The sequence below is a fragment of the Ziziphus jujuba genome, chromosome 4 (genome assembly GCF_031755915.1).
Source record: "Ziziphus jujuba cultivar Dongzao chromosome 4, ASM3175591v1".
NCBI lineage: Eukaryota > Viridiplantae > Streptophyta > Magnoliopsida > Rosales > Rhamnaceae > Ziziphus > Ziziphus jujuba.
In genome coordinates, this window is record NC_083382.1 from 26,984,667 (window position 1) to 26,996,843 (window position 12,177).

Here is a 12,177-nt window from a genome sequence, read left to right on the forward strand (position 1 = left end):
GCTCAACATACACTCTACCATAAACTTGGTTCCAAATAGGTGAGAAAACGTAGTGCTAGAAGTCTGCCTTTCCTTCATTATCATTGTATGTGGCTTAAAAGCCTGCACTGTATGAGGTACGGCCTGAGGTGTTAGCACCATCTATTTATTTCGGTTCTATCTAATATTTTGGCATTGCAGTCTTGAGTCAGTAGGGGAATATAAGGTTGGACATGTTTTTCCAAATTAACCAACCTTGCCGTAATTCTATTTGAATCGACAAAAAAGGCTGGTGCCTTTTCCTTGCTGCATTGTCATTGGGCACAACCAAATAGGCTAGCACCTATTGTTTCTCTTGGCCATTAGCTAGCCTTGCACCACTTAATGCGGTCTAAGTGGCCTGCATCGGTTGGATACAATCCATTAGACCTTTGAAAGGCTTGACCATCATTTGTTGGTTTTCTAGCATTATTTGTTGTTGCGTCTCTTAGAGTGTTTATGGTTTCCTTTAATTCTCTCTCAGACCCTAGGATACCTCATGGATTGAATCTTGGGTGGACATCTTAGTTGTGTCCAGAGTCTTGCTGGCTCCCTCTTCTTGATAACTTTGTCTGATATATTTTGGCTACTTTCGCTATTGTGGGTGTTAATATCTTGGATGTGCGATCAAGTTTGCATAATTGTCCTTAGTTAAACTAGAGGCTCCACTAGGCATACCAAAGATATGTTGGAAAAATTTCCATGTACCTATCGCCTCATAGTCCCATTGAGCATGTAAAAAAGATATGTTGAAAATTTTCCAACTATCTATCATTTCCTAGTGTGCGAGCTTGCCACGTTAAACTAAAATAGTTTGAAGAAAATAAAATTGCACCAAATAAGATCTAATGACTTAGAAAATTGTATTCATTATTGGAAAACAAAAGTAATTAATAGCGTTCAAATGCCTTAATGATTAAAGAATTTTTAAAATTAAATTTCAACTAAAAATAATGATAAACAACTAAATAAACTAAATTATATTTTAAAGAAAATTTAACTAAGTAATCAAATTGTCATGTTGATGCGTTGATGTTCAGCGATCCTTCTCAAAGCCAATGAAGCCTTAATTGAATTAGAAAAGAGTGCACAACAACTTCACTCGCTTCCAATGTGAAATTATTGCAAATTCCATTTTTAAAATTTAATTTATGTATGTGAAATTATTGCTTTTGTCATCTACAATTAATGTGAGAGTAATGCTAATCAATTAATCTTCCAAAAATAATATTTAAATAAATAAAAAATACTAAATTTGGAAAAATAAATATATACCCAAATGGGTTATATATGATTTAATGAGCATTCATCTTCAAACTCCATGGCAGTATAATGCATTAGGGGTGGGCTTGGTGCAGGCTCGGTTTTATAGGCCTTTTTATATCGAACCGACAAACTCAGTTTGGATTGAGTACAAAATCGATCCGATCCGACCTCCACATTCAACTCGAAAACCGACTGAACCGATGGTCATTTGTTGGTTTGGGTTGGGTTCATGGTTTGGGCCTTGGCCCAAACCTTTTTTTAAAAATGGGCCCAAACTTTTTCAGTTATGGTATTTTGAAATAGAAATTTCATACATTGGGTCGAAAAGTTTTGTTTAGGCCTTTTTAATTATCAATCTTTAATTATATTCATGCATTATATTTTGAATTAAGAATATTTTTAAGCTATTATCTACATAAAATAATTTTAACATACATCCACCTAAGAAAAAATACCAAATAAACTAACTATTAAGCATCAAACATGTGAAATAAATTAAATAATATAACATAAAACCATACAACTACAATACAAGTCTATAACTACCACCTAATTATCCAAATACTTCATTTATTAGCAAATAAATTGTGCAACAAATCTACAACCATTATTAGTTATAAAATAGAATACAATCCATATTTGAAATCTTAAATTTCAAAATGAACTTATAATTAAATAAATTAACAATCCATAAAAATGAAAATTAATTTAAATATTGTCTTCTTCCACACTTCTCATTCCATGAAACAACAATCTCATTCTCACAATATGCCATGCAAAGCTCACTACCTCAACAAGCCATATTCCATTTATCCCTCAACAAACACTAAAATTGCACACTAAACATTAAACATTAAATGTAACTAGCAATCAATAAACATTAAGTGTATTATTAAAATATTATCTAACTTAAAATATTAAGTACATTACTATTATCATAATGTTAGACCACCAACCAAATATCATAAAAAGCAACAAACACATCTATAAGACACAACAGATAGAAATTCTTTGAAGTAATAGCCTTGCACCTGCATTCAAAACACAATCAAAGAATAGACAAGTGAATAGACAGAGAAAATAATAACCAATTTGAACAAGGAATCATGAAATGTACACCATGTTTTATTGTAAGGATGCTTAAAACCAAATAAGTGAATTTACCAATGCATGACATAGAACATGCATAAATAAAAGAGCTGCAATATCTATGAACAGACAGAGAACATGCCAAGCCATTTTTTATTTATAATTTTTTATCCTTAAAAGTTTTGGCAAAATAATAGTTGTTCCATAAAACTATATTTAGATTTTTTTTTTGATGAATAAAAACTATATCTAGACACGTACAAATACAAAGCATCTTAATTGACAAGAAAGCATCATTGTTGTGTCCATAGAAAATCAAATTGAACAAAATGCTAAGTTTTTTTTTATCAAATATCAAAATCCAAATAAAAAAGAAGTTCATAAAAAAAATTATTTATTCACTCTAAAACATTTAATGAGTAATAAAAGAAGTTAATAAAAAATCATTTACTCACTCTAAAAATTTAACATGTAATTAGCGGCAGCTAACTGCTACAATTTCATCCCAAGGAAAAAAAAATATATATATGGAAAATTTCAAATGCCAAATGCGGCAATCATAAAATGGGTCTCCAATCCCACACACGAGTTCAATTGTATATTAGCAAAGCCAAAGATAGTAATGAAAAACAAATTCTAGGAAATAGAAAAAGCATACCATGAGCCTGGAGACTATGCAAGATCTTGCTACCGGTAACACTCTTGACCTGAGCAATACTGTGGGAATCACGAAGAATCACACCAATCTGAGAAGGTGTCAAACCCTTCTTCACGAGTTTGCAAATGTTCTCTTCAACCTATAACGTATAAACCAAAACCGTCATTTTATTAACACAAATCGAAACCAAATAAATAAATAAAAATGAAGTACTTTAAATAAATCCATAGACTAAAACTGCATTAATTGAACATATTACCTAGAAATAAACAAGTATTATGAAAATACTTGGCAGTGTGATAAAACTCAGAGAAGATAAGAGATGTGGGCAAGGAACTTCAGAAGATGCCAGATCTGCAAGAAAGAGAGAGAAACGAATGAGAAAAAAAAAGCATAAAAACAAAATCCTAACCGGATCTGGACCACCAATCTAATGTCCAATCAGTTGCTGATGATGCTAGACCATACAAAGACAGAAGGAGAAAAAGAGAGGAGCTCTCTGAGAAATGGCTAACCTTAGGAGAGTTCGACTTTGACAAAGAGTTAGAAAGAGAGAGAGAGAGGAAGAGGGCTAGAGAGAGAAGAAATAGAGTGTTTTGAAGCATCCGAGGAATAAAACTTTCAAAATATAAAAAGTTAAAAGTTAAAAGCAGCCTGTGCTGGGCAATGGGCTGGGTTGAAAACTTTTAAAAGCTAAAACATGTTTTCAAAATATAAGTGGGTAGTGGATATGGATCGGTTCGAGTTTGATTGGTTAAATTTTCTTCCAACCCGTAATCCGACACGAAAATTACAGGTTATATATATATATATATATATATAACCGAACCAATCTGATTAGGCTATTAAAACCAACCCAAACTGAACCAACCTGATTAGGCTATTAAAACCAATCCAAACCAAATCAAATATTTCGATTTGGTCGGTTTGGTCAGTCCAATTTGAGTTTTGCCCACCCCTATAATGCATGAAAAGTGCTGATTATTGTTACATTTAGTTTAGTATTGGATTCCATTGCCACTAGATATTTTTTAGGTTGTAATTAAAATACAACCTCCCTAAATTATATATATATATATATACATATATATTGTTAAAAGGATATAGAATGCAAAAAGCAAATTTAATACCAATTTTTCATATTGTATGAGTCTGACTTCTAATTGTTTAAAAAAAAAAACAAATGACACCTAAATGAAAAAGTGATCAAATGCAAATAGACAGAAAACAATATCAGGTAGGATTTTGATTTGCTTATGTTAGAAATCTATTAATGTGATAAATGTTAAGGTTGTTAGTGGTCCAACTAAATTTTAGATTTAATTTGTTAAACAAAGTGTGCCTTTTTCCATTTTCCACGTTAGCATGTTTTCATCTTATATTATGAATTTTTTTCCTTGTTTTTAAGTCAGGTTTTTGATCAAAAAGAACTAATGGTTTATCTATATATATACATATATATATGAATATATCCCTATTCCTCTATTAAATTTCATTATTTATTAGGCCTACAATTTTTATCTTTTCTCCTTGTTTTACTGTTAATATAGTATGTTGTATCTCATTTTTTGATGGTTTACAGTATTATATTATTCTATTCCACACACGTACATATATATATATATATATTATAAAAAAATAGAAATCCTGCTTTCATTTCTTATTAGGCCCAGGTGATATAAATTTGGGCTTCGTGAAGGTGAAATGGATCCAGTAGACCACCATGAACTACAATTTTATAGAGGCCCACAATCTGCCAGTACAGTGAACCAAAACAAAACAAATGTCTCAAAAATATAGAATCAAAACCCGGAGAGATATCGGAGGGAGAGGCCTATTTCATGGGGAGCGGCAACGCCACTTGGCCACCCTTCGCAGGCGGCGATCACTCTGTTTCTTCTTCTTCCCAATCCAATTTTCTATCAATATTACTCTTTTGCCATCAGAAAATTGTAACTTTTATCCTTGTTTTTTTTTTTTTTTAACTTTCGCTTTTCCCTAAACCCTAATTTTCCCTTGGTGATCTGCTTTCCGTTTCTTTAATTCCTTTTCTTACAAGAAAATGAACTTTTAAGAATTGTTTTCCGAAATTTGCATCTCAGCATTTGTAACCTTTTTGGCACTTCAATTTTTCTATTTTTAAATATTCTTGAGTAATCAATCGGCAATTCCTTTCAAAAGAAAATGAGACAATGAGCTATTGAAGCGATATATATATATATATATATATTCCTTTAATTGGTATGTGACTCGGGGATGTGATGTAATTTGCTTTTATTTATAATTCTTTGATGTGAATAACAAACTGTGCGTTGCTTATTAAGTTGTTTGTGGTTTTGGATTAGGTTCTTTGTTCGTTTATTAAACCCTGACATGTGGGGTGGAAGTGAAAAGGCTCTTTTTGTTGCTTCGTCGCTGCTTGGTTAGCTAGTTGAGTTGGGGTTTTCCGGGGCATATGTCTGCATGATACGATGGTTAAACTACATTGAATTCGTATCCTAAATTTTGACAAGGTATGTCATTGAATTGCATTTCTCAACTATTTTCTCTAATTCAATTTATGGATTTAACAACTATTTGTTACATTTACAGTTATACAATGCATAATTGGTGCTTAATATATAGAGTTTTGTTGGTGCCTTCAAAATGGAACAAAATACTACTTTAGTCTTTTAAAGCATGTTACTAAGCAAAAGATTCGTTTGCAATTTTCAGTGGTTGCTAAAATTTTGTTTATGATACCCTTTCTTGGTTTTCCCACCACGATGACAGTTTTTTTTTTTGGGTTTGTTTTTCAGATATTTGATTTTTTTAAATAATCGAGTGTAGTAGTATCAGTTTTGTTAGTGGTATGGATGGGGGTAAGCAAAATTTTTTCAAGACGCGTCCCAGCTTCCAGTTTAAGAGGAAAGGGGGAAACAAGAGAGGAAAGTGGAATAGTTCAAGCCGTGAACCATCGTCAGGGAATTCTCAACCCGGTGATACAGTATATCGTATACTGTGTCCTTCTAGAAAAATTGGGGGTGTTATTGGAAAAGGTGGAAACATAGTCAAGACCCTGAGAGAGGCAACCCAGGCAAAGATTACGGTAGCTGATTCTGTTCCTGGCTCTGATGAGAGAGTAATTATTATAAACAGTTCTCCTACAAGGATTTCAAGTAAACAGAGTACTGATGAAGATTCAGCTGAGAATAATGAACAGGTGCCCATGCAGCTGCATTGTGCTGCACAGGATGCTTTGTTGAAAGTTCATGACAGGATTGTAGAGGAAGATCTTTTCGGCGGAGTGACATTCGACGATGATAATGATAACAATGTTGTTACAGCAAGACTTCTAGTTCCAACCAATATGGTAGGATGTCTTTTAGGAAAACGTGGTGATGTTATTCAAAGATTGCGAAGTAAGACAGGAGCAAGCATTCGTATTCTTCCTGCAGAACTCCTTCCCTCCTGTGCCATGAGCACTGATGAATTGGTGCAGGTAATTTTTTCTGTTCTTTGGTTAGTTTGTTTCAATCCTGTATTGGTTCTTACACTTTTGAGCTTATGTAACAATTTTGCTGAAACAAATACTGATATGTTGCCTGTGCCTGCTTGCTTCCCTGTTTAATTTGAATTTTGATTTGATAAGTGTAGACAAAATCATTTACATTAAGTGATAGAGTTTCAATAGTAGGTGATCCAATAGAATGAGCTTGATCCAATAGAATGAGCTTACTTCTTTAGCTGAAGCTTTTTTGAAGCTTAAACTAAGCCAGAATGTGCAAAACAAAAATATAGGATATAAAAGGGCGTTCAGATCAAGATTAATTATAACTGTGATGGTTGAAAAGGTTTTTGTCTTTTTCTGAAGTGGAAAATTGTTTTGGCGACGACCTTAACTAAGAGAGGTCTATCTAAAGGAGGTCAATCTAGTACTAATGGTTATAAGGTTTATTAACAAAACATACTTGGTTTGTTGTTGTTATTTGTCTTATATCTTTCATATTCTAAGTTTATTTACAGCTATTTAAAATAAGCTGATGACATATATAACATGTTAAATCTTAAGATTTGATATACGTTGCCCATATGTTAATTGCCAGTTCTCTGCATTAACTTATGAATATGTAACTGGGTAAACATGATTATATTTTCTTATCCTGAGTGGTGTTTTTCCATCATTAAGCATTTAGAAATTAGCTGAAGAAATTAAATTGTTTGATAAAAGGTTTAAGCCTCACTAATTAACATCTTGATTAAAGACACCCCAAGTTGGATTCATTTGGGTCAAGGTATTGAAAAGAAATTGTGGCTGCTTATACATGCAGATGAGGCAATTTATCTGCTTGAGTATCATTTTGGACCAACATGAGGTCTGCTGTTAATGTTGGAAAAACGCAAGTTTTGTGCTTATTTATGGTGGTCTAGTCTTTTAAAAAATTTTATGCTCTGCTATTTAACTTGTTCAAGAGGACTAAGGTGGGTAAAGGAGTAGCAGTCTCATTACTTGAAATAGTTATCCAAGCTTGTGTACTGTTGGAATCACTTGGTAATACTATCTAACCTGGTCTGGGAGTTTCCACTTATCTATGGAGTTTGATGCTTTGGTTATTATGCAATGACCATCCTGCAGAGGTCTAATGATTTTTATGTTTTATAGGACCATTTACTTAGCTAGTCTTTAAGATCTCAATTTTTTTTTTTTTTTTTTTTAAATATTTTTTTTTCTTCCTTTAAGTATGGTTATTATCATATCAATTAGAAGTATCAAATCACAAAAGGGTGAGCTCCTGATGGAAAGATTTGGTTTGGGTCTGATACCATATTCTACCTACTCTTCCCTCTAATGATCTTATCATCTAATGGATGATCAAAGAAGTCAATTGATGCTTATGGTGAATATGATGTGGTTTCCACGGGGACCATTGGGTTTGAGATCAGTTTTCTATCTACTGATTTGAAAGGCTTGATAAGCATGTCAACTGAGTTCTATAAAATCAACACGGTAGGATGCAGGTTTTTCTGGACAGGATTTCCTTGATGTCTGCATGCTTCTTGCGAGTAGCTACCTAGAACTTTTGCTGTTACTCATCCCTTTGGAGATGTGACATACCGTCTTCTCTCAATGCTGAATGATGTGCTGATGAAATTTTAATCTTGGAAGGATTGCATTTCTGGATTCTAGTTTGAGTTGATAGATATGAGCTTGGTTGTTACCTTTGCAATCCAGGCATGCATTGACCGAATGGTGGTGGATGCAAAGGACGAGGCCTGGCATTCATAAGAAGAGGTGGGTGGACTGGTCTTTGCCTATAATAATGCAATATTAGTGTAAGGGATTGTGAATATAATACTCCAATATTAGCATAAGGGTTGTTGTGATTAAGCAAAGGAGCTGCTTGTAAGAAACTCAGAACAGAAGCAGTAGGAAATCGTTTTGTGATATTTTACTTTTTTCTTTGTAATTGGGGCTTGTTATTTATTTTTATATTTCTAACTTTCATTTCAATGCTGTTATTCTATAAGTTACATTTTATATTTAGTTTTGATGACAGCCAGTTGTGTTTGAAAGGTTTTTTAGTTTTCTGGAAACATCTTACAAATCATAACTTATGCAGATATCTGGAAAGCCTGATGTGGCAAAGAAGGCACTTTATGAAGTGTCCACCTTATTGCATCAGAATCCACGCAAGGACAATCCTCCTCCAAATTTTCCATTGCCTTATGGGGGCCAAGGATATCCACCTCCAGGAACTCCCATGCCTAATATGCTTCCTCCTGGTAATCCAATGTGGCCTCATCGGAATTCTTCTTCCCATGGTATGCCACCAATAACTTGGACTGGGGGATTTGGAAATCAGCCTTCTGGATTTATGCCAGCTTGTATCAATGGTGGTCCTACTGGACGTGGTGGTGAAGCTTCAACTGAATTTTCAATGAAAATTTTGTGCTCAGCTGAGAAAATTGGTGGGGTGATAGGCAAGGGAGGTTTTAATGTAAAACAGTTACAGCAGGAAACTGGAGCCATTATTCATGTGCAGGATGCATCACCTGAGGCAGATGAACGTGTGATTTGTGTTTCTGCTGTTGAGGTATTCCTTTTCATTTGGCTTATAATATTATTATTTTGAAAATATACTCATCTCCTATTACTATCCATAATTATTCTTCATATCAACAAATGCTTGTCCCTCAACTATTTATGTGGTGCTTATCTATCTAAATAATGCCTATATATTTCTGTGGATCATTATACTGAATTGTTTCAGGTTCTTTGGAGCCCAAGATCCCAAATCATAGAAGCGGTTCTTCAGCTTCAGAACAAAACAAGTGAGTTCTCTGAGAAAGGTGGTATTACTACTAGACTTCTTGTTCCATCAAGTAAAGTTGGTTGCATCCTTGGACAAGGGGGTCATGTAATCAATGAAATGAGGAGGAGAACCCAGGCAGATATTCGTGTTTATTCCAAGGAAGAGAAGCCCAAATGTGCAGCTGAAGATGAAGAACTTGTACAGGTGAGGTGATTGCTAGTGCAACATCAGTTTTAATTTTCCAATTTGCCGTCAGTCCTTTCATTGATTTCTATTTTGTGCAGTTTTTTCATGGCATGGTCTTTTTAGTTGCCTTAAAGTAGTAATATTCTTGCCACTCTCTTGTCGTCATTCAGATATCTGGAAATTTTGGAGTTGCTAAAGATGCTTTGGCAGAAATTGCATCAAGACTTAGGATAAGAACTCTGCGAGATGCAAATGCTGGAGCAGAGCATACACCTATTGGCCCTGCACAAGGATTTGGTCCTGCCAGAGGCTTACCTAGTGGACCCCCACTACCTCGTTCTGTTGGATTTCGTGGTTCAAATGGATATGACCCTTTAGAGGTACCTTCATCTTCTTCAACTAATACCTTGTTACTGTGATATGGGAATGTGGAGATTATTTGTATGAACAAAATATCAAGTTTCTTTTAGTTGTAAACAAAATTAGGCTTATAATTCAAAGTGATGTATGACAATTATTTTGTGTTCTATAAGATATCCTTTTGGTTTCTAATACTGTATTTTTTATTTATTTATTATATTACTGCAATTTCTTCTGATCGAACTTCTATTGCAAACTGCTAGTTTATTCTGATTAAAATATTGCAAGGTTATGTACTTGCCTCTATAATGGAAAAGATTTTTCCATGCTCTTGTAGGTTGGACGTGAATATGAACCTCCAAGTTATCCTGTTCCCCCAGCTGCTCCTGGGTAGTGGTGTTGTTTAAAATATTTATATATAAACTCATGTTTAATCCTTGTAATTTTTACTAGTTTTTTCGTGGCATTCCAGATACCCAAATGCCAACTGTACTTTAGAGGGTAAGATTGCAACGAATGCAGTAGGTCCTATTATTGGATTGGGAGGACGCAGCATCTCCAATTTTGGTGAGGTATGTTTCTATTACAACCTGGTGGTGTTATGTTAGTACAAGGAAAATGGTCCTAACGTTATACCATGCGTAAGGAACTTCTTAGTTTGTAGCTTTACAGCGAATTTTTGACAGATGTTAAAGTAAAAATATAGGACAATTTGTAGTGCATATTGACATGCCATGCAACAAAAAAGTCATTCACACTGTTAATAATGCATGTGATATAAGTCAATTTTCTTCCAGATTGCCTTTATTGTGAAATAATGTTCCATAGAGTATTTTTTTTCTATTAATATTGTTAACCATAAGCTGGTGCTGTTTTTACAACCGTGCTCAGTTTTCTTCAAGCTTTGATATCTCAGCACGTGTACCAGCAAAGCACCAATGCTGGGTGCATCATAGTGTGAAAGCATTACAAGAGCTTGTTTATTGTTTTTTATTAACTGCTGTTTCTTTGAATTCCTTTCTTGACAAGTATTTGGCCTGCACTTTACAGTGCTACTTTGGCTGGAATACAATTCACCTTTTTTACCTTTGGATGACTGATTTGAAGAATAGAATTGTAAAGTATAAGCAAGGAACATTAAATTTTGATGACCTGGAATCTTTATTTTATTTTAATTACATTGGAATGGAATTGCCATTCACAATTTTTTCATTGTATGATGGTTCTTATCTCTTTGTTATTATTCAGGTTGGTGGAGCAAGAGTAAAGCTCCTAGATTCTCAAAGTGATGGCTCTGAATGAGCTGTCGAGATCTGTTCTTCACAGCATTTAAATGCAGCCCGGAGTATCCTTCAGGCTTTTATGGCTTCTGCTGGTCAAAACACAAATCCTCATCATGGATCCTATGAAAACATGAATTCTCATCAAGGATCCTATCATAGCGTTAATACTCAACAAAGTCCCTACCAAAGGAATACTCAAGAAAGTTCCCACGAAATGAATGCTCACCAAAGCCCCTATCAATTGAATCCTCAACAACGCGCATATACCAATATCAGTGCTTCACAAGGTGCCTACCACTTTGGTACACAGCAAGGCGCATACCAATACTAACAACGATTTGGTTCTATTTGTACCATATTATAGATAGGTATATCATGTTTCTTAATGCCAGGATTATTCCTGGCATAAGAATTTTCTACGAGATGTAGGTTACTTTTGTCACATTCCCTTCTGAGTTTCCTTCTGGGTTTTAGCTAAACTTCTTGGAGGAATTATAACATATTCTCACAGTACAGTATTCTAGTAGATATAAATCCATATACAGACGTCTGTATAGACATTGAATGTTGGTGTGAAGAATTTTCTGACCCGCGAATACAATCAAAACATGGTATAAAGTTGTTATTTGTTGACTTTTTTCATATGGTTTTGGCCGCTGTTAAATTGAGCGAGGCGGTTCAAAATTGATTATGCTTCACGTCGATGGGTTTTGTTGCCTTGTCAAGGGATTTTTGTGTTTCTTTGGGTGTAAGCGTAAGTGTTTTTTAACTCTAGGAAGCATTGAAACTCAACTTGTTCGGGCTACGATGTGAAAGGGTAAATAACGGAATAAGATGCAGTGAAAAAAACATGATAGCCCTTTATTGTGCAAACATTTATGAAAGGAAATATAAGACAATAATAGTGTTTGGGCTGAACCCGAACCCACTGAAAGGAGATTTAGGAGAAGATGTAGATGCTGGGGATTATATTGACATGGGCCATATGAATCGGAATGCGGCGTACTGTGCAGAGCAAGAAATT

The 12,177-nt window shown here is 34.3% G+C and overlaps 1 protein-coding gene and 1 long non-coding RNA gene across 3 annotated transcripts; one reads left to right on the plus strand and one right to left on the minus strand.

Moving 5' to 3' along the window:
• Nucleotides 1-1,955: 1,955 nt before the first annotated feature.
• On the minus strand, nucleotides 1,956-3,688 carry LOC107416565 (uncharacterized). The gene is made up of 4 exons (XR_001581307.4): nucleotides 3,547-3,688; nucleotides 3,291-3,385; nucleotides 3,032-3,170; nucleotides 1,956-2,315 (listed from the first exon to the last, which is right to left on the minus strand). It is a non-coding gene; the product is annotated as an uncharacterized LOC107416565 (long non-coding RNA).
• A 1,138-nt stretch (nucleotides 3,689-4,826) lies between these two features.
• LOC107416579 (KH domain-containing protein At4g18375) lies at nucleotides 4,827-11,780 on the plus strand. 2 transcript variants are annotated; one of them, XM_016025086.4, is made up of 9 exons: nucleotides 4,828-5,272; nucleotides 5,377-5,544; nucleotides 5,830-6,512; nucleotides 8,632-9,105; nucleotides 9,283-9,528; nucleotides 9,681-9,890; nucleotides 10,208-10,260; nucleotides 10,343-10,442; nucleotides 11,119-11,780. In XM_016025086.4, exons 3-9 carry the CDS (start codon nucleotides 5,883-5,885, stop codon nucleotides 11,170-11,172), a joined length of 1,767 nt encoding a protein of 588 aa, XP_015880572.3. In that variant the 5' UTR covers nucleotides 4,828-5,272; nucleotides 5,377-5,544; nucleotides 5,830-5,882; the 3' UTR covers nucleotides 11,173-11,780. The 2 variants fall into 2 exon arrangements, 1 of the variants encoding a protein (XP_015880572.3); XR_009638653.1 differs by lacking the exon at nucleotides 10,208-10,260 and having other exon boundaries at nucleotides 4,827-5,272.
• The last annotated feature ends 397 nt before the right edge of the window (nucleotides 11,781-12,177 follow it).